Below are 27,293 nucleotides of genomic sequence, written 5' to 3'. Positions count from 1 at the left end.
GGTTTTTGGGTCATGAAGCTGATTAGTGTTTCTTTCAGGGTTTTTATGGCAGCTTTCTTCTGTTTTCCTGCTAAAGCTGCTTCTTTCTGGGACAGAAGCGAAGTCTGCAGGTTTATGAAAAGTGATCTCATTTTGGTCGGGAATCAGCAGCTCCAGTTACAGAAAACTGACCCTGTGGGGAATGTTGAACTCTGCAGACAAACATGGAATCAGGCCGTCTGTCTGCAGGTTTTCTTCGGGTGTGTGGAGTCAAACGGGTCACTTTGTGTCTGGAGAATCATTTCTGCAAAGAGTTGCTCACATGTTTTGGATCATTATCCTTATAGAAAAAACAATGATGATCTATTTTCAGTTTTCAGTAGAGGTAGAAATATTTTTACCTGAAAATATTTGCCTCTTTTCAAAGAGCTTGTGACAAGGCTTCCAGGTAAAGAAACAGGCCCACAGCATCATGGATCCTCCACCATAATCACCAATACACTAGTGGTGGGCATTAATCATACATAGTTTATTACTTATGATCAATTGCTTTTATTTATGATAAATTTCTTTTCATGAGCAGTATTTCTGTTTGTGGTGCTATAAACAAGCAATCATAACCATACATTTACTTAAAAATGAATAAATAAATATGGCAAACTTCTAAAACTCCTAGCTACGATCAGTTTATCCTGGCTGTAATTCTTCCCTCCTGTAGAAATGTTGCTTCACTGTGAAGTTGGGTTTTGACTGTTGAGGGCCTTCAGCTGCCAGCCAGTCTGTCTGTTTTCTCTTCTGTCAAGAGACGATTTTCATCTCCACCTTCTCTAGTCGTTCTTCTTTTGTTCCATGTAAATGTGAACTAGATCAGAGCTCAACCTCATTCGGAGATTCTGAAGCAGATTTAAAGAAAAGTTGTTGACAAAAAAGAATCCAAGCCTTTTTCTCAGCTGACCTTCAGTGTGGAAAGTTGTGTGGAGGGTGGTGCTGGTGCCTGACATAGTTTCCAACCATTATTTAGAGCTGAAGCGCCCTTATTGCATGAGCAGTGTGATTTGTAATGTGATTTATTTTCAGTTTGCTATTATAAGAGCCTGAAAGCTGTGATTAGAGGCTGGAGTTGGTTAGTGTGGTGTTTGATGGACAGAAGATGCACAAACAAATGTTGGAAAAGCCTCCTCTTGCATAAAACTGAGTGATCACATTCCTGAAGTTTTCTTTCTTCCCAGTTTAAGTAACAGCTTCAGCTGGGCTCAGCAAGAACCAGTGACCCACATTCTGCTCTGCTCGCTGACCCTTTCAGAGTCCGGACCCCTGCCTGGATCTATTTGCTGCACAGTAAAAACTGCTGGGTTAAAAATAACCCAATACGTAACCCAGCGCTGGGTCAAATATGGACCGACCCAACGCTGGGTTGTTTTAACCCAACTGGGTTGGGTTGAGGGTTTGACCCAGCACATTGGGTCATGGCAACTAACCAAACGTTGGGTTAAATTGACTTGTTTAAATTGGTTAAATTGACCCAAAATTGGGTTGAAATTCATAACCCAACACAAGGGTTATTATACCACTATAGTTGGGTTAAAAAAATTATTTTAAATTTCACTATATAAAAACAGAATTAAAAGACATATGAATTTAAAGCTTCTTTTATTTCCACATGATACATATATAGAGCCAGCAGATTTCATTTACAAAAGTTACAAAACATAAGTAGTTAAATCACTTCAATTCATTTGGCTACAACTCCAGAAGTATCTGTTACTCCATATTAGAAAACATTTAATGAAAAAAAGTCTGTTTTAAAGCAAACTACAAGTAAACCTTTCAGCCATTAAACAAGGAGCATTTTTAACGACACTTTAGCATTTTGCCTGTCTCCCTGCATGAGGACATACAGGTTGTCACATTTTGTAGATGCACCACCAGGTTTGTCCCAACCTGATGGAGAGAGAAGACAGAAAAAACAGGCCATTAGTGATGAACTTATATAAACAGCAAACAATTTGAGCATGATTCAGAGATGAATGTTGACTTACAGGCTGGATATCAATGAAACCTTCTGAACTTCCAGGTTGATGGATCTGAAGCTCTTCTCCCAAATGTGTAAGTAGGGAGGAGCACTGGCACCAGCTGCAGGGCTACATCATCTTGTCTGCATGGCAAACATAAGCTTGTGTTAAAATGTTAAATGTTAACAGTTTATAAACATCTCTTGAGCTTCAATACCTTAAGGGAGAAAATTCATGTTGTTGAGAAGACGGCCGCTCCTTTCTCTTCTTGGCCATACAAAAGATCTTCATTGAGAACAAGAGAGAGAAGCACAAAAACAGGCAGTTAGTGAATTTAAAGGTAAAGGGCTACATTCTCAAAAACTAATTTCTGACTGATTCTAGTTTAACACAAAACCTCACTATTGAATGTGATGCACTTAAACAATCTGAGCATTATTCAGAGATGAAGGTTGACTTACAGGCTGGATATCAATGAAAACATCTGAATTTCCAGGTTGATGGATCTGAAACTTCTCCCAAATTAGTAAGGTGGAGCAGGAAGGGGTACTGGCAGCAGCTGCAGGACTACATCATCTTCTGTATCAAACATAAGTTAGTGTTAAAATGTTACAGTAACTAAAAAGCATGACATTTTAGAGAACATTTCTTCTGAGCTTCAATACCTTGAGGGAGCAGACTCATGTTCCTGGTCATGCAGAAGGTCTTCGTTGAGAACAAGGAGTTTGGGTTTCGCTTAATTCTCCTGAAGATCCTGGATGTAAAATTACAAAATCTATCAGAAAAGACAAAATCACAAATCAAACTTTAAGAATGACAGAATTAAATCTTCTAGCTGTCTCCACTGCAAATAACTTGTAATTAGCCAGCAATTTCAAATGCTCAGAGTAATTTTATGTTCCTAAAAATAAATATAGCAAAACTTAACACAAACTTAGTGCTGAATAACTTTCAGCACCAACTTTAAATAAATGTATTTGTAATTAATACCGCGTTTCCCCGATAGTAAGACACCCCCGATTGTAAGACGTATCAGGGGTTTCAGGGGGGTCGGCTAATATAAGCCGTACCCCGAAAGTAACACATATGTCTAGGGCTGAAACGATTCCTCGAATGATTCGAGTACCTCGATTACTAAAATTCCTCTAGGAAAATTTACCTGCCTCGAAGCTTCGTTAATTTATGTTTTATTAGTTAGCGCACCGTGTTCCGGCCGGGACTTCATTTGCGTTGCGCGGAGCTCTCACTTCCGCCTCTGAGTTGTTGACAAAAGCTAAGTCTCAGCGGCATAAAGTCCAATCTTCAAGATTGGCCCGTGGGGATTTTATTGATTGATGATAATGCCCGACTTTTTATCGTTTTTGGGGAACCAATAAGCATCCTTAAAATGACTGGGGGAATGCCTGGAGTACGGCAGCATTTCTCCTCCGGGGCTGCTGGTTGAAAGCGAACGGCGGGAAGAGCGCTGAAGTGAGCGGATAGCCTGAACAGGGCGGGCGGCTGAGTAGCTGATGCTTACCGTGTAAATGTAGCTTTACCGACGAACCGCACAATAAATTTCATATCCCGGTCTGAAGAAACGAGTGGCGGAGCGCATCGTACATGGCTGGTAGATGAGTTTCTGAGTGTGACCAGTGAAGGTGTCGTAAATATCCCGTATTGCTTCCCCCCGTGTTCGTCCCCCGGTCTAACGGTTCGTCAGTCCGCTGGTCTATTTCCTCCCCTCCACCCCATCTGACGTTCGTTCATTCGCCCTCTCCTCCCACTCCAGGCGGCATTTCCCGTATTTTCAAACCCAAAGCGTGACAGGTTAGGTGGCAAGGTGAGTTTAATTAATCTATTAAACTCACTGAAGATGAATACATAAACTAAAAGCTGGATTGTAGACATTTTTATAAGCATATTTGTGAGCCTGCCTCTTTGTTATTAAATTCAATATAATTTCAGATTTTTCTATAACTTTTCTTCTGGTTAACTTAGAAAGTGAGCTATTATTGTTACAGGTTAGTTTTCTAAACTACAAAAAAGCAACTGTTAGGGATGCTCAAATATGAAAAATTGGACTGATATTGATATCTGATAGTAACACCGGTATGCCAGATTTACCAGTATTTCATTTTATAATTTTTTTTATCCGATTACTCGATTAATCGTAAGAATAATCGATAGATTACTCGATTACTAAAATATTCGTTTACAACAGCCCTACATATGTCTTACTTTTCGGGGAAACACATCTCATCTAGCTGCGCGCCGCCTCCTGCCCACGTCCGCACCGTCCCCCTCTCCATACGTCACCGCGTCTGCCACCTCCCTCTGATCTTAATGAGCGCCGCCTCCTGCCCACTTCCGCGTTTTATGGTTAAAACAAAAAATTCGACAATTTTTTTCCAATATAAGACATGCCCCGAAAGTAAGACATAGTGGGGCTTTTGGGGATAAAAAGAAAGTAAGACACTGTCTTACTTTCGGGGAAACACGGTAGTAACAATAATAATAAAATGAGCAAACATTAACATTAGATATTGTCTTAGTTTTGCTTTTAATTCGTTGCCTAAAACCAGCGGGAGTTTGAAAGCAATGTGCCGGGAGACGGTCGTTCTCTCTCAGCTTAACGAGCCGCTCCGCCCGGTCAACTGACAGAGAGGGCGAGACGAGCCGGCGGCTGGAGGGGAGCGATAAGTCCGAACACGTCCGAGCATGTTTGTAATTAAGCTATATGTTAATAAACCGAGCGCATAATTCAGGTTTACACAACTAATTTATCGCCTAATAACTTTGCAAAAGTTATTTTATTTTCAACAAGCATAATATACCCACATTATTAAAGCTCTGCTCGCTCTCCTCCGCCATTACTGCTGGTGTTCGAACACGTAGCCTCAGCCCGCTAAGGATGCGCGCGCATATTGCAAAAATCAGGGGACAAACCGTCAACTACATTTTCTTTTAAAACTAAATCTATTTTTAAAAATTTGACTATGTTAAGTTACGAACAAATATGATTGAGGTTATATTAAAAAGTGAATTTAATTTACTTGACAAATTGTGCCCTTCCCCTTCATCTATTTTTTCCCCAACATCCGTATTGTAGCAACACCGAAGCTCTTTGTCAGAGGAACCTACCGTAATAAACATTTTAAATAACCATAAAAATAAATATCAAACATGTTTGAAATAAATTCAATTTATGTATAAAATTCTATTAACGTTGAAACTTTATCTTCTTTTTACTTACCATGTCTTATTTCAACGTAGAGGAGAAGTCCGATATGCAACGTTCACAGTCATGTTGAAAATGGAGGCTTGTGAAGAGGGGCGTGGCTTCTTCCAAGTTTCATCTTTAACCCAACCGTTTGGGTAAATCTACCCACCCAACTCCTGGCCCAACAGAAGTGTGCAAGATGTAGACTTCCGATAAATTTCTGACCCAACTCATGAGTTATGAATTTTGACCCAATATTTGGTCAAACTAACCCAACCTATGACCCAACAGCTTCAACCCAGAAATTGGGTTATGAAAATAACCCAGCATTTTTTACTGTGTGTTTGCTGAGGATGCTCACACCCACAGCGTCATCTGGTTTGTTTCAGACCACTAACGGGACCCATGTGGGAGTTTTTTATCTGCTGCAGGTTTATGCAGCTGTTCTGACAGCAGCAGGGAGCCAGATGACCTCAGTATGAAAAACAAGCACCACTTCAGGCTCTTCGCAGTTTAAACATGCATTTATTGGATGTAATTTAATGCCAGTTGATGAATTGAACCACGAGGCAGGTGGGAGAGTCTGGTTGGTCGGTTTCAGAGTTTATGCACACTTTGGTAAATAAAGTCGTGTTTTACAGACATTCAGGCACAGCTGGCTGATGTTTCGCTTCACATTCCCAGCTGTGATGAACTTACCTGTTTTCAAAGCAAGACTCTTTCCTGGAGAATGAAGGTTTAAGATGTTTCAATTGGACCAACAGATGCTGAAGGTTTGTGTGAAAATAGCGATTTTCTAGTGGTGGGACACGATTAAAATTTTTAAACAGGTTAATTTTAGGATCAATGATTAAATAGCCACAATCAGTCGCATTTTATTGACAAAATAAGCAAAATTTTACATAAAAAAAATTCTGCTGCTACATTATTTAATAAATACACATATGAGCTCAACAACAAATATATTTATTGTTTCTAGTCAGACTGGTACAAAGTTCTATTATTGTTTCAGGAAGCCCTGATCATTCATGGAGCCTCATTAGAAATGTGGACTGTGGATGCTGACATTAGCATTAGCAACATGTTTACCGTTGAGATGCTTTTATAGGCTTCAAAAGCTCTGCTGAGAGACTAACTCCTTTTAGTACAACCTGAACACATCACTAGTCTTTGCCAGTCTCAGATTGGTTTCTGAAGCACAAAATCCAGAGAGCAGCTTCGACCATCGACCATCGCGGATGTCGCTTGTGCATCAGATTTACAGTTGTACCAGAAACAAGCAAAAACAAAGGTTCCTTCCTGGAAATTTTGCAATTAATCTTGCTAAAATGAATTAATCTTGCTAAAATGAATTAATCTTGCTAAAATGAATTAATCTTGCTAAAAATTTGAATGCATTAAAATCAACATAATTAAACCAAGTCATTGACTTATAGCACTCACTCTTCCTGGACCAGGACCTGTCGTTGACTTTAGAGCAGTTCCTCATTCTGAGCATGTATGTAGCGACAGTGGAGAGGAAAATCTCCCCTTTAACAGGAAGAAACCTCCAGCAGAAGCAGAACCTTACTCTGTGTCTGCCATGACCGACTGGAGGTTTGAAAAGACAGAGCGGACACACAAGCCCTGATCTAGGAGTAATTTCTATCTTAAACAGAACAAATCTTCAATATGTCCTTAATGGCTTCATAGAAGAAAAACACACTGAAAAACAGGGCCATGTGCATCATGTAGAAAACAATTTAAAACGGTTTTTGGGTTTTTTCATTTTTGGGTGTCCATCCAGGGTGTCCACCCTGGATGGACACCCTGGATGTTGTCCATCCAGGGTGTCCATCCACCCTGGATGGACAACATCCAGGGTGGATGTTGTCCATCCACCCTGCCATGTTGTCCAGGGTGGATGGACAACATGGCATCCACCCTGAGTTTAAGAGACTTTTAATGCAAACTGATTAACAGCTCAGAGTTTAACAAACAGAAAACAAGTTCCTGAAAACAGTCATTCACTGAACTGAAACTGAGTCAAAAGCAATCAGAGTCTTAACAAAACTTTTGATTAAGACCATTTTTAAAGATTACATCCACATTTGGGCAATTTGGAAGAAAAAATATAATATATTAATAACTTTTTGGGCAGCTTTGGAAATAAGTGGTGCTTTGTAAAGGTCATGATTGCTTTTTGTGGTGACTTTTGTCGCCACACTATTTTCTGTTTGTGGAAATGAAACTGTCAGTGCAGACTGTCCCTTCATGTCTGAAATGATGAAGAAACAGCAGCAGATAGGCCTTTACAGTAGTAAATATCAGCTCCTGTGAGTGGCATCAGTAGCTGTGTCATAACTCATTGCTAATCTTAATTTGACACTAGAATTTATTTTATTTGAACAATTAACTTTTTAACAGTTGAAGAGATTTTTATGCCTTTATGATTAATATTTAAAGAATCAAATAAGGCAGTTCAACTAGATAAAATAGCATGCAGGTAATTAAGCTGTTGTAAGTTTGATTGCAGTTCATTCCAATAGTTTTTATTTATTTGTAATGCTTCCAGTCTCAATTACTGCCAAATGTTAAAAAATCAAATTTAGACATCCAAAAAGAGGCCTGTTTAGACATAATTTTAACCTAAAAGTTCTCAAAAATCTTGTTGATTCTGAGATATCAAGAGAAAGAAGTTCGCTGACTGGTTTCTCCAGCTAGATGGTTCCACTCCTGGGAATGAACCACCGCAACTGCAACTACAGTGGTGGTAGTTGGAGCCACAGCTATTTGTCTTGGAACAAATAGTTGCTTAGTGGGTCAGCATGGACCAACATTGTTGGATTCTTCTACAGCAACGAATCCTAAGATGTCAGCTACTCACTTTGAGCTCAAAAATGTGTGAAGTGCTTTAAACAGAAAAAAAACAAAACACCGGAGGTTCAAAAACAAGTAAAACCAATCGATGAATCTTCACTTAGAACAAACAATCATTGCTGTATAAGGTGCTCTCGCTGCATGCCTGGGTCGTTTTGTCACTTTATGGACAAACGTTTCCAAAGATTTCAGTTCTGTGCCTTCAAACAGCACAGCCTCTTGCTAGCCAAAGTCTCTGGGAGAGGAGCCATCACATGGGACTCATCATCCAATCAGAAGCAGCTTTTTGTGTTACTATGGTAATAAGTTGATGAGTTGGCGTCTTAAGCTGTGTTCACATTGCAGCCTGACGTGACCCATTTCCGATTTTTTTGCCAAATCACACTTCCAAATATATGCGACCTGTCTGTGTTCTGCAGTGTGAGCGGGCAAACGACCTGAACGTGTCCCGCATGCACAGTAGAGGGCGCAATAGCGTCAGCGTTCTCAATGTTTTACCAACGGCCATAAAAAGAAGTGCTCATTGTTTGCGAAAGTAAACATGGATGCTAACAGTGGAGCATAGTTGTTGTCCAACCGGAGCAGCATTTTAACAACTTAATCCTCATTATAGTCCGCCATGGTTGTTGTTCTTCTTCCCACTTGCGTGTATCAGGACGCAGAATAGTGACATTTATCGATTATCAGTGACGTTCAGGTCAGATGAATGTGACCTGGACGTTAGGTCACATTTAAATCCGATACGTATCGGATACCCAGGTGGCCTGGGTCGCATTCGAAAAGCATCCGGCCTGCGATGTTCAGACATGAAAAGATCGGATACAGGTCGCATTACGTTAAATAACAAAACTTGGAATTGGGTCAATTCAGGCTGCAGTGTGAATACAGCCATAGTTAACATTAAATCTCACAGAACTTCCTTAATGTTAATTAATCTGAATTAAAATTAAATGCAGTTTGATAATATAATCATTTTGAAAATTGATGGTTAAAAATAAATTATGAGAAGATGAGAAGATTTTACTGACCCCGTCAGTAAAGCGAGAACCATTTCTCATTAGTTCATTTCTTTAGGATTTAGCCTGTAGGTTGCAATAATATTGCATTACGTCATTTACGTGATGACGTAACATACACGTTCAGTTATTTAAAAAAAAAAAGAAAATATCCAAGATGGCGTCGCGGTAAAGTATGTTTGCGTTTCACACACAAGAAAAACGGCACTATTAGGGCCAGTTTGCAACATGTGCAGAGCTTTGCGTCACAATAAATGAAGAAAATACCTCCAACATTCTGAAATAGTTGACCACACAGCATGAAACTGATTTGGAAATGCAAAGCGTTTGATAAGTTGCTTAGTAACGGCGGTAACTTGAAGGAGCTTCGAGCTCAGCGGCTTCTGCCATGAATGTCTCAGGTAAAGTTAAACCTCTCCACGTCCTGGTTATTGTAATACTGGTGGCTCCGTATTGTATCAATAATCTGCATCTCACATTAACATTTACAATCACATTCAATAAATTAGATTATGGTTTGCAATCAAGCTCTCTTCTCAGACTAAAATCACATTTTGAAATGAACAGGTGTGAAACGTATTTAATTAGGCCCACATTTCTCCATTAGGAATGTTTTTTGTTTTATTTTTTTTAATTGATCTTAAATATGTTTTCAGCAAGAAATTATCATCGTTAATATAAATAAAAGCCTTAAAATAACAATCCATGTGGAATCAGGGTAATGTCTGAGCTGAGTCACTGAAATACATGAACTTTTTATTTATATTCTGATTTATTCAATAAGAGTATAGTTGACGATTCAAATTGTCTGCACAGAAACTGTTGACGTGTGGAAAGTTGGATTTTATGTTAATATGTTCATTTGACAGAGAATTTCTTATTTTTAATCCAGTTTTAATTTTCCTTTGAATCAAATGCAGCATGCTGCATATTTTGAACTAAAGTTTATTTCCTACATTTTTTGAGAATCAATTACAGAATCGATAAGTGAGATCAATAATGAAATTGATATAGCTAATTTCTTATCAATTCCCATCCATACCCGTCAATCAAAATGGCGGACAACGAGAAAGTCTGTCTGAGACAAAGCTTATCAGATCAACAATCACATTAATCAGATTAATGATGATTTTATACAGAGCAAAACAAAAAACAGTCAGAAAACATTTATTTTCCACTAATGGTTAAATGGAATCCAGTGTCTAATCCAACGCTTGGTTTACGCTACATAAGTCGCTGCTTGTTCAACCACAAACTGTAAACTACAGTCAACTTTGGTTTTTAAGGTCCGTGGCACATAAATCAGTCTGAGTTTTAGTTGCAAATCCTGCAAAACCAAAACCCTGCAGACTTTAGTGGCACATTTATCATCTGTGCTTTCCTCCCTGCAGTCCACAGCTGAGTTTGTGGAGATGTTGCAAACTTCCTGCCTGTGTTAGATGAAAGCATCTGTGTGGATCAGCAGACAAACGGAGCGACTCGTGAGCTCTGTGATCCTCTGCCAGGAAGGGAAGGGCTGCAGTAATGGCTTCAGTCTGGCTGCAGAGGGAATCAAACGCATTTCAAGCAGTCATTTATAAACATAATCACAGAGAAACAAACTGTAAAGGCAAAAAGATGTGAAAAGAAAAAGTTGTGACTTTCTGAGTAAAGTTATGTGTTGAAATGCATTTTGATGTCTGGTTCTGAAACCTTCTGTTTATGGGTGGGGGGAGAATGCAGCTGTGTTGGAATACAGTCTGAGATGGAAAATGAGTTTACAGGACATGGGAGCAGAATGAGGGAATGAAGTGGCAGAAAATGTGAAGAAAAACAGAAACAGGTAACCAGACGGCAAGACCAAGAATCAGTGAATGAAGCAGTTATCCTGGATTAGGTGGAAAAAGAGGCGGATGCTCAGAGAGCACAATGAAAGAAGTCGGTCATAATAAAGTCACCCGAGCTGGCCAGCAGCTTCATAGAGCCGACTGTGGCTGAAGCAGGAATTTCCTCAGGCTGCACCACAGCTCAAAGCGTCTGAGCTGAAATGTTTCTGACCCACAGATCTCCATCTGCTCCGGGCTGGAACGGCCGCCGACAGGAAGACGACATGGACTCCGGTTCGCCACCAGGAAGCCCTTCCTGCGGCCTCACCAACCGGAGCAGCAGCTTCTTTAAGGTAAGGCCTGCATCAGAGCAGATGGCACTTCCTGTCCCACAAAATGTTTGTTTTTCTAGGAAGATATGACTCAACACAGAGGCTGTCTGGGGTAAAACAGGAAACGGGCTGTAAAATGGAGCCATTTCCCTTCTGAAGGAGTAAAACTAAAACCAGACAAATTTGGTTGATGTCAATCAGTAGGGGGTTTCATTAGTGCCAAAAATGTTTGTGCAGAAGTAAGTATTAGATTGATTTTCTAAAAGTTGTAATGTGAAAAAGAAACTAAATCCAGCAACAAAACTGAACTTTATTAAACTATTGAATACAATTTCTAAATGAACTTTTCTTCAACGGTCCATCTTGGTTCTCTGTGGTTCTGTGGGGTCCCAAAGCCTTAAAAGGCCCTTAAGAAATGGGCTTTTAACCCTTTCTGTACTGATGGATTACACTGACTTTAATTCTCATATTTTCTTGTTTTTTTTTGTTTTGTTTTTAGGTCAGTCTATTAGGTTTTTCTTTTTCAAATCTTTTAGCCCAGGTTTCCCAAATGTTTGCATGACCCCTAGCTAGCTTTAACTTCTTGCAATGCTACAACATATGTAAAGAAACATCAACTTTTAAAATGTTTAGTGGGTTTTTTCTCAGTTTTATTTATTGTTCAATAATTATTACATTCGTTTAGCATAAATTCTGCCTCATACCTTCTGGTTTTATTGGACCAGAAGTTCTTTGGGTTTTCAGCAGCAGTATGGCTGCTGGACATTTCCTTCTGTCTTTTTCTTAACCACAACTTTCCCCTTTTGGGTTTGCTATTCTGGCTTGAAGTAGGTTGATCATTTTGACTGATGACATTTAAATAAATTTTAACCTATGTTATTATAAAGATAATTAAAAAACAGATTATGCATAAAAAAGAATTATATTTAAAGATTTATTTTTAGAATTTTGTTTTGGTTTACTTTGTTTATATGTTTGCATCTTTCCCTCATCTTCTCTTCAGCCCTTTGTGGCCCCTTAGCGCCTCCTGGTGGACACCTCTTTTAAAAAAAAACAATGTTTCAGTCTATGTCATGTCAGATTTTGCTTGGTGGATTTTGTCAGCTGGTAATCAGTTCTGTGTGTGTGACAAAAACAACAGACATTCAGGAGAAAGAAAATCCTTTTTCACAGTATTAAACATCCATATTTATAAAAAAACATTTATTTAAGACAGGAGATTATTTTCAGTTTTGGACAGCTATTCATCTATTTATTGTAATTTTTGTCCTATTTTCTAATTCTCTACATCTTTCCAGCATATATAAGTATAGCATATATATATAACACAATGAAACCCTTGTAGGTGTGCCTCCTGGGTGAGGTTTGGGATCCTTCATTTTTCAGAGAATTTATGACCAAACCGTGAACAGACCTTCTGACACAGTTTAGTCCCTTTAAAGTCTTTGACTAGTAGTGACTGAAGATGAAAGCAGGAGAGGAGAATAAACCGATTCTCCAGAAACGGAACAAGTTTTGAGTGAAACAAAGGAATCTGGTGCATGCATGAAAAACAAGCCTGACTTGGTGCTAATTACAGACGTGAACAACAATATCTGGGATGTGGGAAAAGACAAAATGATGACAGGAAAGGGAACCAGAGGGACGGAGGGGGGAGGGACTTTCACAGCTTCTCTGAGAGGATTGGAGATCTCCCACAGCTGGCATCGATCTTTTCCAGCATTCATTTGGTTTGTGGCTCAAAGTTAAATAATTCTGTCAAGACAAAGCTCAAACTCAACGGTTTCAGAATCACTGCTAGAGCTGCTGCAGATGGAAGTCCGATCTTTAGATAAAACCATGTCTCCATCTCCCAGCACAGTGCTACTATGTAAACATGTGTCATGTCTTTTTATCTATTTTTAATCTCTCAGGTAAACTAGTTTTTCTTTTCTCAAATTACTATTTTAGTTGCAATATAGAAATAGAAACTGGAATCCAAGACATAAAGCTACATTTTAATTTTAGTTTTTGCTTTCTGGTAGCTTTGCATGGTTGGCAGGCTTTGGCTGAGGTCTTTGCAGGACGTCTGCTCTTTCTGTCAGACATTTAAATTAAACTGCAAAGGCTATAAACCTACACTGCCTTAAAAATATTCATACCTCTTGGTGCATGGGTTGACTTTTACTGATAAAATGTGGTCTGAGGAGTTGAATTTAACTTTCATATTTTGCCTGGATTTCTGTAGATTGACACAAGTGGTGCACAGTTGGTTTGTTGCTGGAAGCCTTAGGGCCTACCTGCTTTCTTCCCTTTCTTCTGTGTAGAAATAAACAGCACCTTTCACTCAGTCGACTCTTCTCTGCACTCCTTTTACATTTGGAAGCTTTTTCTGATGATCTAATAAAATACACTATTAAATTTAATGACTTCTTCATGTAAAAAGATGGATTGACAGTTATAAATTTGTTTTGCAGACCTGGGGTGAGTTTTAAAAGCCTCATGAAGTTTGTTTGATGCAGTCAGGTTTTAATATTTCTGAGTTAAAAGGATGACGATATTTCCTGTACAGCTTTTTTTTCTATCTTTACCAACTCTGACAGAAGTGTCTCTGTACATGGGTCAAAATCAAACTCATAGTTTCCCACTGACTCCATCTACGGCTCCAGCAGCAGAGAAACTCCTGCACAGACCTGGAGGAGCAAACAGCTTCTGTGTTTCTGAGCCTGCAGCTCTATAATTAGCTCTGTTTAGCTCTGCTGCTCTCCTCCTGACGACTGAACGTAGAAACAAACCCAGAAGAATGATGGCCCATAAATGTCAGTGAAATACAAACCTTTGCTGTTGAGTTCTGCTTATCAGAACTCGGCTTCCTTTTAAACGTTTTGGCCCAGATTGAGTCGTTTAACGTCCGCTGACCTTCATTGCATCTATCAGGAACTTCCCACATGTTTTCCACGGACTGATTAACGCTCCGTCTCCCAGCCAGAGGTGGAAGCTGTCACCCTGCGTCGCCTGGCAGAAAACCATTTAATCCCAAAATAATCTGCAGACAGAGCATTAACTCCATGTTTTCCTGGAAGTGATTTTGTTAAATGAAAAATTTATTTTAACTCACACCCATTACAGAGTGGATCTAAATATCATCCTAATGATATTTACTGTCATTAGAATGACAATAAAAATGTCATTTTATTATTATTATTATTATTGACACACACTCTGACATTTTCAAGCTTTTGTTTCTGTTAATTATATAAATGTTCTGCTTACAAACAATGAAAACACATTTAAGATTAGAATCTAACAATAATAACATTTTAATACAGAAATATAGACTTAATGTAGACTTAGTACATGTTTAATACCTAGTTTCACAAGGTATTTTTAATCTGACAAACTAAACTGTAGTACATAGTACATTTAATTTATGTGATAACTGTATTTCACACCATACTGTTATGACATAGTGATAGTTTTAATTAATGTAAAAGTTACATTCTGCTCCAATAAGTGTTTACATCTCTGCTCTCATTTTTACATTTTTTGTTGTAATTTTTTAGCTTTTTTTTTTTTTTGCTGTTTTTCTGTGCACAGATATCCAAATACAAATCATGTAAATTTTTTACATTACCCTACTCAGTTGCACATTGCTTTTGATCTCAGTATTTTATTTTTAATAACTGTACAGCATGTTTTATGCTTTAACTTTGTCCTTTACATTCTGTACTTATTTTAATCTTTTTTTAATCTTGGTTTGATTCTTCATGTTTCCATTGTCTGTAACTTTCTACTGGGACTGAATTTCCACATTGTGAGAAATAAATTATAATTCTATTCTATTCTATTCTATTCTATTCTACTCTACAAGCTCCATTTAAGGAAAATTAACTTGTGCATGATGCAGCCACCGCCTTGCTTCACTATGGTTATGTTCTTTTGATGATTTTGTGCCAAAAGTGCATTTTGGAAGTTTCGTCTAAAAATCTGTTTTGCCTCCATCAGATTTGCCAAAGTTGTGAAGCATCTATTAACTTGCATCTTTATGCTGTTGTTTGAACTCATGAACTCTGCAGTTGTTTAGGAATGTCTCCAAAAGAGTCTTTCAGTTTGTGTCCATCTCCATTTCTCCTTCGATCTTCTCTGAACGGAGTAACTTTTATGCTGCAGAGACAAAATTACCTGCTGTGATCAGTCCTGGTTTCTAAGCAGAGCATGATGGGGCTTTTACTGCCTTTTTTATTCATCACCGCTTATTAAAAATGGAGGTGAGATTGTGTAATACTTGAACCTGCTTGCATAATCTTTTTTCTAATCCTCTATGACACATGTGTCAAACTCAAGGCCCGCGGGCCACATGTGGCCCGCCATGTCATTTTATATGGCCCGCCCAGCATTTTATAGGCCGATGATTAACTTAAAATAGGTTTTGAGCACGTATTGACTACAAACTACATCTCCCACAATGCATTCCGATTGTTACCAGCCAAACATTACGGCTTCTCGCCACTAGAGAGCAGCAGAGTCACCTCAAGCTGCTTATTGATTTTCCCAGCGAATAAAACTGAGACATCGACAAGCTAACATCAAAACGTCCAAGAAAAGTAAAAACGATTTACAAGTAAGACTGTGAATGAAGATGTGTGAGTTGGTATCAGGGCGGCAGGTGGCGCTAGACTTTTTTTGTTATCCATTATCTTGACCGACAACATAAAAAAAAAAAAACCTCGGTCATGTACTATTTTTATCCGTGAAATTACGATCATATTAACATCGGCTATTTAGTAGCATTTTATGCGGTTTAGATAATATTAACCGTGAATCCAGATCCCATCACAGATTAAGCAGATAAATGTATCTACATTTTTCTCATAGTGACAAAAACCACTGACTGAGGCCCCAATAACTTTTAATAAATTAAATTATGCGACTTCACTTAAATTAGCATCACTTCACCCGCTGGGGTCTGAACAACTTCCTCCTGGTTCCCATCTGCAGAAAAATCTGCGCTAATTCATCAGTCAGTTGGATCTGTCTGATCCAAACAGATCAACTGAACTCTGTGAGTGTTTCACCCTGAGCGGTCCGGTGTGAGCTTTTACCAGGATTTTTTTTTTTTTTTTCCCGCTGGATGAGTTACTCCCAGCGGTTTTTAAGTCTTCGCAGTCCGCAGTGGTTGAGCAGTGGACTGCGCATGTTGCAGTCTAATTAACATTTGCATCGTCATTTATTTCCTCAAGATAAACTGCCGGCTCCTCAAATGGATTAACACAACGTTGATTTCTCTTTAGTTTTCTCTGGTCTGTAATGGAGACTTGAATTTAACGCTTGTAATGCGCTTAAAAAAATAAAAAATGATTTTATTTTTTTAGCCATGACTCTGTAGAACCATTTTGAAACGTTGATTTTATTTTTGATACTTTATTTATTGTATTTTTGAACCCTTATTTATTTTGAAGTGTTGATTTTATTTTTGATACCTTATTTATTGTAAAGTGTTGATTGTATTTTTGAACCCTTATTTATTTTGAAGTGTTGATTTTATTTTTGAACCCTTTATTTTGAAGTGTTGATTGTCTGAAAGACCTTACACATGAATTGCCTCATACGGGGTTTGAGCCGATGACCTCAGGATTACCAGCACCGTGCTCTAACCTGCTGAGCTAAGTCACCTACCTTACAAACTGTTGAGTTTCCATGGATTTAAGAAGAACTTACATGATCTTACCACAATGAAGATTTGATAAAAGTGCTTATATTCTAATGTTTTTCAAAACAACATACATAATATTTTATTCTCCATAGATTTTGTATTTTGAAGTGTTGATATTATTTTTGAATCCTTATTTATTTTGAAGTGTTGATTGTCTGAAAGACCTTACACATGAATTGCCTCATACGGGGTTTGAACCGATGACCTCAGGATTACCAGCACGGTGCTCTAACCTGCTGAGCTAAGTCACCTACCTTATGAACTGTTGAGTTTCCATGGATTTAAGAACTCACATGATGTTACCACAATGAAGATTTGATAAAAGTGCTTATATTCCAGTGTTTTTCAAAACAACATACATGATATTTTATTTTCCAGAGATTTTGTATTTTTAAGTGTTGATTGTATTTTTGAACCATTATTTATTTTTGAAGTGTTGATTGTATTTCACAGATATTTTTAATTTTAATGTGTTAATTTTATTTTTGAACCATTTTTTATTTGTAAGTATTGGTTTTATTTTTTAGCCATTTAGCCAAGTCTCTGTAGAACCATTTGTCTCTGCTAATGACATCTTTAATACAATTTGTTGATCCCAGGCTTAGTTTATTGACTGTAATGTGAAATTGGACACAAGTATAAGTCTGACAGTTTGTTCACCAAGTTACTGTGCTCTCTGAGAGGATCTGTAAGTATTTGACATTGTTCCATGCCCATCGTTGACATTAGTCTCTAACAAAATGTGGATCATCTACCAGGAACACTGTAAAGAGCCTGAGTTTCTGTAGTGTAGTGGTTATCACATTCGCTTCACACGCAAAAGGTCTCTGGTTCGAAACCAGACAGAAACAGATTTTGCATGTTCTATTCATCACAAGTGTTTACTAAAGGTCAACAAGGGTTCTGTTTTGTCATGGTCTGTACTCTGAATCCAGGCAACTGAGTGCAAACCTCAGTTGAAATTTTCATGCTTTGCATCTCACATCTTCAACTTTGGAACCTCAAACTGAAACAAAGCAGAGGAGTTCAGTTCCTGTAGTGTAGTGGTTATCACATTTGCTTTACATGCAAAAGGTCTCTGGTTCGAAACCAGACAGAAACGGTTTTTGTAGGTTCTGCATCTCTTGGGGTGCAGTGAGACAACAAGAGCCTTCCTCTTTGGTGATGGTTCATTTGCCAATCGACTTCAATGTCGGCTTCTTTGAAATCGAAGCTACTTTACTTCAATTACCAATTGGCAGTTCAATGGCGTAATGCACGTGTCAAACTCAAGGCCCGGGGGCCACATGTGGCCCCCCAGTATTTTATGGTCATTATCAACTAAAGGCCTAACATGATTGTTGCTTTAATGCTCAAGATGAGTGCATATGAACGGGTTGCAACCGTACATGTCATATTTTCAGTTAATGAAGAAGTGACGCTAAAAAGACAACAGTATCAAAAATAGCAGCTCAGGAAGTGCAGGGCTGACAGTGTGAAAGTTTCTGCAGCTGAGAGCATTCAGGGCAGAAAGACGAGCAGATCTGGTTCTTAATCCTGCTGTTGGCTGCAGGATTCTCGCTTTTTAAACAACATCTTTGGATCAACATCTGGTTTTATGGATCTCAGTTTGTAGCTAAAAAAACGGCTGGCTGTGAAGTTTTTGTTGCTTCTGCTCGGGACAGCTCATCACTGGTCTCTTTCTTGCTGGTCCTAACTGGGCCGGGTGAAGCTCCCAGTAAAGAACTCAGGTTGGGTTCTAACCTGCCACTGAACTGAGGGGTCTGTGGCTTTAACTCAGCTGGTTCCACTTAGTCCTGCATGGGGAGGAGACTGTATTCTGGCTTCAAGCCTTTATTATTGGTAAAAAGACGCCTCCTTGTGGCTGAAACCTGCAGTCGCCTTATTGCATCCTTTAACCGCTCTGCTCATTACTGTTGGCACGTGTCCTTGACCCTTGACCCTGATGCTGCCGTTCATGTTGTGATGAAATGGGAAACTCCAGGGTGTGGAGTTTGTTTCCCTTCCATCTGGAAATGCAGCAGCAGATCTGGTATTTACAGATAAATGCTGCAGTTAAACTCCTGCATGATTTAAATGATGCTACATCAATGAAAGCATCTAGAAATAAAACATGGCAGAACGGAGAGCACAGTTTTTCTTGGCACCAAGCGAAGAGTTAAAAAAATGTACAAAGCTCTACTTTAGAAACCTACAGCAGAAAGTGACATTTTAGGCTCATAAAGTTTCTATAAGATTTATTAAAGACACACAAACCAAAGAAAAATGTCTGCCATCATGATAAAAAGAAACATGAGAAGTTTATGAAATTGGCACGTAAACATAAAGCATCAAGCAAAGGGTGAATTATGTCGTCTGTAAGCACTGGTGAAGGCTCCGTCATGCTGTGGGCCTGTTTCTTTAAGATACAGAGACATTTTAAATAAAATCTGGTGGAAGTGAGTTGTCATCACATGACAGGATCCACAGAGAATTGTTCACCTGAGATAAAATCCACCTTGGTAAAAAGTCATTTTGGTTTCAGCGCCACCTGTTTGAGAGCATCAGTGAGATCTGGAGAAGTTCTGCAGAGATGAATAATCAAAGATCCCTGTAGCGGTAACCATAGTAACTGATAAGATGCACCAGCGTGTCCAACTGCAGCCTGGCACTGTTACACATCCATTTTAAACTTTATTTTAAACTCATGATGTTAGTTCAGATGAATCTGTGAAACCTGCCTGGCCTTCCTGTCCCAGTGTTTATGTTTCAGTCTCTGCAGCGTGGGAATGCCCCCCTCCCCTCCTCTGAGCGTCACGCTGGTCATTTCGTTGACGATTCTCCGTCTCCATGTTTCCTGCCTGGAGGAAACAACACAGGAAAATGAATCACTGCTTCCTCTCTCCTCTGTCCCACATAAGCGTCTTTGTGTTGTAAACTTTGTTTGAGCAATGCCTTCGGTTCGTTTGCTCCCGCTCCCCGCCTCCTCTTCGCCTCCATCAGTCAAAGCTTCTCGTTCTGTCCGTTTCCAGCTGATTGACACCTTTGCGCTGGAGATCGGGGAGCTGAAGAAGGAGATGGTCCAAACGGCGCCGGCTCTGGACAAGGAGCCTCTGGAGATACAAGGGTAGGACTGATCTGACTCCTGATGGCATGTCGAAGTTTATGCTTGGTTTATTTTATTAATGTGATCACATTTTACAATTTAACACTTAAATAATGAAACATGAGTGAAAAAAGTTTAGCAGTTTCTGAAAAGTTTCTTCCTGCAGTTAGAAACTTCTGTTCATCTAAAGTTAATTATTGAAGCAAACTATAATGTTGTTTCAACAAGTTGTTGTTTCCAGTCCCAAAATATCTCTTTTAAAAATATAACTTTATTTCAACCTGATTATTTAAGTGACAGATGTTTAAATTGAACTATTGAATTAGTTATAAAATGAGAACGAAGAAACAGGATACTTATAGATTGATTGAGAATTTGTCAAACCGAGATAATAAGCAGGAAAAACCTGAGATGAAGAAAGAGAAGTTTATTGGTGTAGTTTGTGCATAAACTCTTCTGTCTAATAACAGGACAGAAATCATTCAGTAAAGGAACAAGTTACAGTAAATGTTGGTTTGTGCTGTTTAATGCCACCTACGTTTCCATTTTTATTTGATATTTCTGTAGTTTTGATGGTTTTTCTGCAGCTTATCTTGAATATTACATTGTTCTAACTGTTCTGGAGGAGAGGGCTTGCTGTGTCGCCTCAGATTCAGGGGTAACAGGCTGGGTTTCTTCCTGGTCCACGGACATCGGACCGGCTCTGGACCCTCAGCAGGGTCCATTGGAGTTAGCCCAACCAGTCCAGGTGGTGTTTAACCGCATCCCTCAGGGAGCATGGAGCACCAGGTCCTTCATATGTCAGTTTACCTTCGACCGGTGTCAGAGCGTCATGGCTTTGAACTCACTAGGTGTCCTGGTTGGTTCTGTCCACCAGGTCCACTCATCCCTTACTGCATCCATGTTGTCTGGACTAAGCATCTCTCTCTCTGCTGACCTTGGTGTCAGGTTTGACTCATCTCTCTTGTCTTTCATATCAAAGATATTTCAGGTCTCTGTGAATTGCCCACACCTTGATGCTGAAAAATTGTTCCATGCATTCATCTCCTCCAGGCTGGCCCACTTTCACTCACTCTTTGCTGGTATTTGAAATAACAGCCATCAGTCCATAGAAATGCCTCTAGATGACTCACAAAAACTAAAAAACATGATTGTATTACGCCTCCACTTCCCAACATCACCGATGCATCTACAGCAGAAACTCCTCATTCTTCAACTCTTCTCTGCGCTTTCATCCTTCTGTTTGTTCATCTTTTTGCTTTTTATAGTTACACTGTTTATCATAATTTGAAACAAATTGTTATCTGTAAGCAACAAAATTCTGACTAAACGTCTACAAACTATTACAAAAATATAATTTCTAAAATTAAACATTTTGAAATGAAAGATTGTGTTTTATGGATGACGAAGGGACACATGACTGAAATGTTGGGTAATTATTTTGAGGACCGTCCCACTTTCCTCACTGCCTCATCGTGTCTAGCGTTCACTTCTGCTGCTTTCCTGCATGGATTTTTGTTTTCTGGAGAAACTTTCACTTTCCTACAGTTTTGATCTCCACTTTCTCTGGACGGCGTCACTTTGTGGAGTTCTTTTAGACTCCAAACCTGATGTATGTTTCAGTCTAAGCTGGTGAGACGGGACATTTAGTGACTCCAGCCCACGGATGACGTTGCTTCGCGTACGAGTTTGTTTGCAGTATTTGTTATGTTTGTGCCAGCTGATGTCAAAGCTGCTCTGGGCCGGCTGCTTCTCCCTCGTCTGCAGGCTGCAGAGCGGTGCTTTCCTGCAGCCGCCGCGCTGCAGGGGATCCGTGGGGGAATGGGACTCTGGTTACGACTCGCTGCGGCGGAGGATGAGCGTGTTGGAGCGGCTGACTCAGACTCACCAGGTCTGGCTGCTGCTGGCGGTCAGCGAAGAGGAGGCCTCTGGCATTCTGCTCAAACAGCCGCCAGGGGTGAGAGGTCAACACCAAGCATGACTCTTTCACCATTATCAAGAAGGATTTTATGGCTTATGGTGTTTTCTTTGACGGAGCAGGTGTTTCTGGTCAGAAAGGTTCTGCAGAGGAAGGTTCTGTCGGTGCGTCTGGATAAGGATCAGTCACAAAATCCCATCAGCCACTTCAATGTCAGAGAGAGTCAGTACTGTAAGTCGCTTCTCTTTGCTCCATTAAGAAAGAAACTCAGATCTGCAAACAGAAAAATGTTTCCGTGTTTTTATTCTTCACCTCAGTCCTCAGTTCATAGTGAGTCAGTCGCTCATGCCACTTCCTGTCCGCCTTGCATTAGAGTTCAGAATTAATCACACAAAAGAGAGAAATGAAAGCGAGTTCACAGGCTGCTTGGTCAACACGTCTTGACTTACAACCGTAACACATTATTCAGGGATTTCTTAGTAGAAATCTCTAAATAAAAGCGTGAAAAGTTACAGATCAGCTCAAATGCACCCGACTCATTTTGTTTCTGATTTGAATTGTTTTTACAGTAAAACCTGAGTCAGGTTTTAAATTTTGTCTGCAGCTCATGTTATTAAATAAAGTAACTGTTCAGTGTTTCCAGCTAGTGACAACACAGCCGCTGTGGATTTTCTCAGCTGTAATGACAGGGAGGAGGAGACTTTGGCCTGGTTTGACCTTCACATTGAGGTCAGCAGATCCTCATTCAGCCTCTGCTGTCATCAGCTCCACATTTACATGTTGTTTTCAAAAAATACAATTAAGAGCTTTAAAAAAATCATCAACTTTGGCTTTACCTTGAAGTTTCCACATTTTGCTCCAGGAAAACCTCACACTGAAGAATATTTTTATTTTATTTTATGTGACAACACAATGTAGCGCATGAAGAAGAAAACACATGGGAGGTTTAGAAATGTAACAAAGAAATCTGCAAAGTGTGGCAGGCATTTGTATTGAGCCCAAAGTCAGTAAGCTCAGACAGGGTGTTTCATGAACTGTGATCATTTTCAAATTCAGTAATACTTTATTAATCTCAAAGGGAAATTAAATGTTGTTGTAATCATGAATTCAGATTCTTCAGAGTTCTTGAAGACGGTGCGCTCATCAATCTTCTGACGTATTTCTGTTGCATAGGCCAGACGTCTAAGAATAGCTTACAGATATTCAGCAGGGCTGAAGTCAGGCTGTTCAGGGTCGTAATGTAAGCCGTCCAGAAGCGTCTTTCAGCTGTCTGACCCAAACCCACTCAGATAAATCAACAAACGACTCCGTGTCTCTCAAAATGTTTTGTTACTGTCTTCAGTCAGAGGCTCCTTCAGAAGCACTGTTAAACAGACTGCTACGTGATATTTCAATTGAACTGCTGTCCCAGTGTGGTGGAGTCATCAGCTTTTGGTTTTGGGCTCCATAAACTTTTGTTTCTGATCAGATTTCTGTCATGAAGGTGATTCTGGACATTTTTCTTCAACTTGTCTGCGTTTTGTTTGCTTGCAGCCTTTTCCATGGAAGGATCTGGGATCAGCTTCGCTGATCTGTTCCACCTAGTGGCCTTCTACTGTGTCAGCAGGTAAACAACTATTTTCACTGGCTTCACTGAAGATCAGACATTTTATAAGAGGATGGAAAAGTTATGGGCAAAAATAGTGTTTGCAGAGTCAGCAGTTTCTTTAATGCTCATAAAAATAAGAGAAAAATAAAACGGGCATTAAGAGATGCAACAGGAAAAACAGCAAACATGCACCTTGAATAAAATCTAGTTGAATATCATAAATGCTCAGAGCAGTGGTGAGTTATTTGGAAAAAGTCCCAACATGTTTAGGGTTTCACATCTGTCTGCGTAATGGAAACAGACGTGTTTTCACTTCTCAGTGCGTCGGTCGGGTCTCTGGGTGTTTTTACCAACAAACTGGTGGGATCAACACTTTTATTTTGTAACCGGATGTCCGTGTCATTTAAGGACTGTGGACTGTGATTAGGTCAAAAACATGCTGGATTTCCTGTTCTGTCTGATTTGTCTTTTTTTCACAGCATATTTAATCATTCTGTTTAATTATTAATGAATTTATTTTTATTTAAAGAGACATCCTGCCGTTCACGCTCAAACTTCCTGAGGTCATTTCATCTGCAAAGACGCAGAAGGAGCTGGAGGAGGTGGCTCAGCTCGGTGCAGGTAACCCCGTCTGTAACGCCCGGCACGCCGCGCTGCGCTCCTGCTCATAAACCTGCTAAAGAAACACAAAAACAACAAACAAAACAAAAAAACTCATTTCGCTGCAGTTTGATTCTGGTTCAAATGAAAACAAGATATGATCCAGAATGAGGGGAAAATTCCATGATATCCTCATCAGGTCTTTTCAGGCAGGTTTGTGATTATTATTTGTTTTCTAAAAGCAAAAAAGAAACAATAAAATTCAGAATTTCAGTATATGTCAAAAAATTAGACACTTTCCATTTATCAGCTGGAACAGCCTGTCTACCAGAGCAAACAGTTTGTTTACGTTGATCTTCCAGGTTTCTTATCTTTGACGTGAGTCTTTGTCCCGTTTCCCGGTCGGTCCACTTCCTGCTTCCCTCTTGTTGTAAACATGGAAGCCATATAAGTTTATGAAGTTTATGTCTGTTGTAGTAAATTATTGTCATGACTATCAGTGTCCAAGTGTGATTAAAATCACAGACCAGTTTAATAACATCCTTTTAAAACTTTATCATCAAACTGTTTTCGGTTTTATTTTGGTTCTGATTCCCATTTGGACTGGGTCAGATTCCCACAGAATCACAACATGAGTAAATTACCCAGAGTTACATACTAGTCTAACATATTAACTCACATTGTCTGAGGTAAAAGTACAGAACATACAAAATGTAGTAATTTTCTAGTTTTTATGTATGCAGGCTATACATTATTATTATTATTATTATTATTATTATTATTATTATTATTATTATTATTATTATTATTATTATTATTATTATTATTCCAGCTCTTTGCCATTCTGGTGTTTATGAAATAACACAAGTACTGGAAGCTTGTAGCCTGAAGTTCAGAGCTTTACGGTAATGCCGGCTGTAGTTTTAAAATCACAGAATGAAAAGTGGCGCTTCTGTAGCTCCTCATCTTCATCTTCATCCAGCAGAGCAGCAACAAATCTTCATCAGCGAACGTCTCTGCCATTCTACTAAAAGGGCCTCACAAAGGAACAATATAACATATGGTACCTTAGTAATGATCAGTATTTATATTTATTAATAGATGCCGTTTAAGTTTTTAATAAAGCTCCTGTGACGGTGCTGCATCTGCCGAGTCATTTCAGCTCAGCCTGCCTCAGATTACGCCTCAGTGTTGTAGGAAGGGATGTGATGAGTGGAAAGCTACAACATGTTGTTTAAACACACAGATGCCACCACAACAGGCATGACAGCGCGACATGAGGAGCTGCTTGGCTGCATTCCTGTGTGGGTGTGAGCTGCACAGTTTGCATTTTATCTGCCTCGGCACTGGAAGTCCTCTGCTTACAGCCCAGAGGAGGCTCAGTTGGACTCTGCTGAGGGTTCTCACTAATCACAGTCGCTGGAGCTTCACATTATTTATCGCTCTCAAGGTCACGGTGAGTGCTGTTCTGGCGGCTTTGCGTCTGCTGGGAATACTCCTTTCATAGTTTTAACGATTTGTATGACTGTCCACTGTAAACAAAGAAATCTTGTGAGTTTTGGATTTTGAACCTAAATGTGTGAGTTTGAGAAAGATAAACGTCCAGCAGTAAGTTGGGTTCACCTTTTATTAATTCTGTCTCCAAAAGAGGATTTTTAAGTTAGAACTTTAAAATAAGTTAGAAGAAAAAGGTGGAAGCGATTTGCACCAGATGGAAGTTGGAACTTTGACTTGTCTTCGTGTTTTAAGGCAAATATTCATTTAAAGCAAATGTCAGTTTCCAATAGTTGAGTATAATATCTTATCGAATTGCTTGAACTCCGTTAAAATAAATGCTTTTGAGCAGAATTCACTGTGATGTTAAATGAAATACATCATCAGATATTTTGTACATGCCTGTTGCCATGACGGTTGCCTTTGTTCAGAAGTTTTAAAGGCTTTTATGTGAAAAATGTCCTGCAGAGCGTCTGTATTTGTAATCTCCAGAACCGCAGGTCTAAAGTTTTAGCCTCTCCATTCAGTCAGTCTCTCGCTGCGTTTCTCCTGGTGTCCCTAGTAGGAATAGCATTTAGATGCTTTACTGTTGGATCTAAACAGGATTTGTCTAAGCGTTCACGTTTTCTTCTCTGGATAAATGATCTTCCAGATTTCAAGTCTTCACCTGCAGCAGATGTTGGATAAGCTCTGCGCTGGTGGCTTCATGAGTCTCCAGTAGATCCTGCTGCTTGCTGTTCTTGGTGACCTAGAAAACCAGTCATTCAGGTGCAATATTTTAGCAGCAGTCAAAATGGCATCGAAGGCAGAAACTTTGACGCCATTTTGATGCAGAACGATGACGGCGGCCCGTTTCTCTGACATGGGAAGTGTTTTCTGGACCGGCGCCGCTCCTGGTGGCAGCATGCTGGAGCTGCTCTGCTACCTTAACTCTCATTTCTTCTTTATCTAAACTTTCATTCATAACCTTTCTGGTTGAGGCGTCGAATGTTTGGACAGTTTTTTTTCTGGTTCTGGATGCTGCGTAGCTGGAAAGATTTTTGGTCTTAAATTTTTTACTTTCAGATGGTTGATGCGTAACCATGGAAACATTTTTCTTTCTTTTTTTATCTCTGCTCTAAGTGAGAAAAAATAGTGCACCGATTCATACTGGCTCACTTAAATCCTTGGTTTTTACGTCTGTTAGCAGCTAATTAGCATCTAAAAAATTCAAACAATCCTTGAACTTTGACCCCAAATCCCAGGGGTTTGAAAAAGAGGCTTCATGGGTGAAACGCAGGACCAAAGAGCAGAGAGTTCAAGTCATCCCTTCCATCCATTGTAACTGATCTTATCCCCTACTCCAACATCTTTCTAACCAAATAGTCAAACAGAGACTTGAACAGGAGCAGCAAAAGCAAATGAGGTGGATTAGCAGAGCTCGTTTAGTCAGGTGTTTCTTGACACGTGACGGAAATGATTCTCAGGCTTTGGAGAAGACAAATGCCAGGGTGAACTCTTAGATTATTAGACCATGAGCTCATCAGGAAAACAGCAGAGAAGCGTTCATTTCCATTTGATTAATTTGAGTTGTAATCATCGATTTTTAAAATACCTGCAGTTGAAACATTTTTTTTAAACTTAAATTGTCTTTTTAATCTACGCGATGCAAAAACATCTAAAATTTATTTTGAAAGAAAAGTGTAACAACCTGAAGTTGGCAAAACACAAC

The 27,293-nt window shown here is 39.3% G+C and overlaps 1 protein-coding gene and 1 long non-coding RNA gene across 4 annotated transcripts in view; one reads left to right on the top strand and one right to left on the bottom strand.

The window, feature by feature from the left end:
* The window catches only part of rin2b (Ras and Rab interactor 2b), a 42,681-nt gene that overhangs the window by 1,596 nt on the left and 13,792 nt on the right, over positions 1-27,293 (top strand). For both annotated transcript variants that reach the window (XM_088006603.1, XM_088006606.1), the window contains exons 2-7: positions 11,112-11,226; positions 19,909-20,003; positions 21,750-21,939; positions 22,023-22,131; positions 23,434-23,506; positions 24,018-24,109. In XM_088006603.1, coding sequence (XP_087862729.1) covers positions 11,158-11,226; positions 19,909-20,003; positions 21,750-21,939; positions 22,023-22,131; positions 23,434-23,506; positions 24,018-24,109 — 628 coding nt within the window. In that variant the 5' untranslated portion in view covers positions 11,112-11,157. The remainder of the gene's footprint in view (positions 1-11,111; positions 11,227-19,908; positions 20,004-21,749; positions 21,940-22,022; positions 22,132-23,433; positions 23,507-24,017; positions 24,110-27,293) is intronic.
* LOC148161218 (uncharacterized) lies at positions 1,613-4,920 on the bottom strand. Of its 2 annotated transcripts, none has more exons than XR_015763093.1 (6): positions 4,812-4,920; positions 2,657-2,766; positions 2,453-2,570; positions 2,209-2,276; positions 2,019-2,134; positions 1,613-1,920 (listed from the first exon to the last, which is right to left on the bottom strand). It is a non-coding gene; the product is annotated as an uncharacterized LOC148161218 (long non-coding RNA). The 2 variants fall into 2 exon arrangements; XR_015763094.1 differs by having other exon boundaries at positions 2,657-2,745; positions 4,812-4,919.

This window comes from Poecilia mexicana, unplaced genomic scaffold (genome assembly GCF_051168715.1).
Source record: "Poecilia mexicana isolate PSO_F unplaced genomic scaffold, ASM5116871v1 scaffold_1, whole genome shotgun sequence".
NCBI lineage: Eukaryota > Metazoa > Chordata > Actinopteri > Cyprinodontiformes > Poeciliidae > Poecilia > Poecilia mexicana.
Note: the sequence above shows the minus strand (reverse complement) of the source record. Positions and strands in the feature narration are given on the sequence as shown.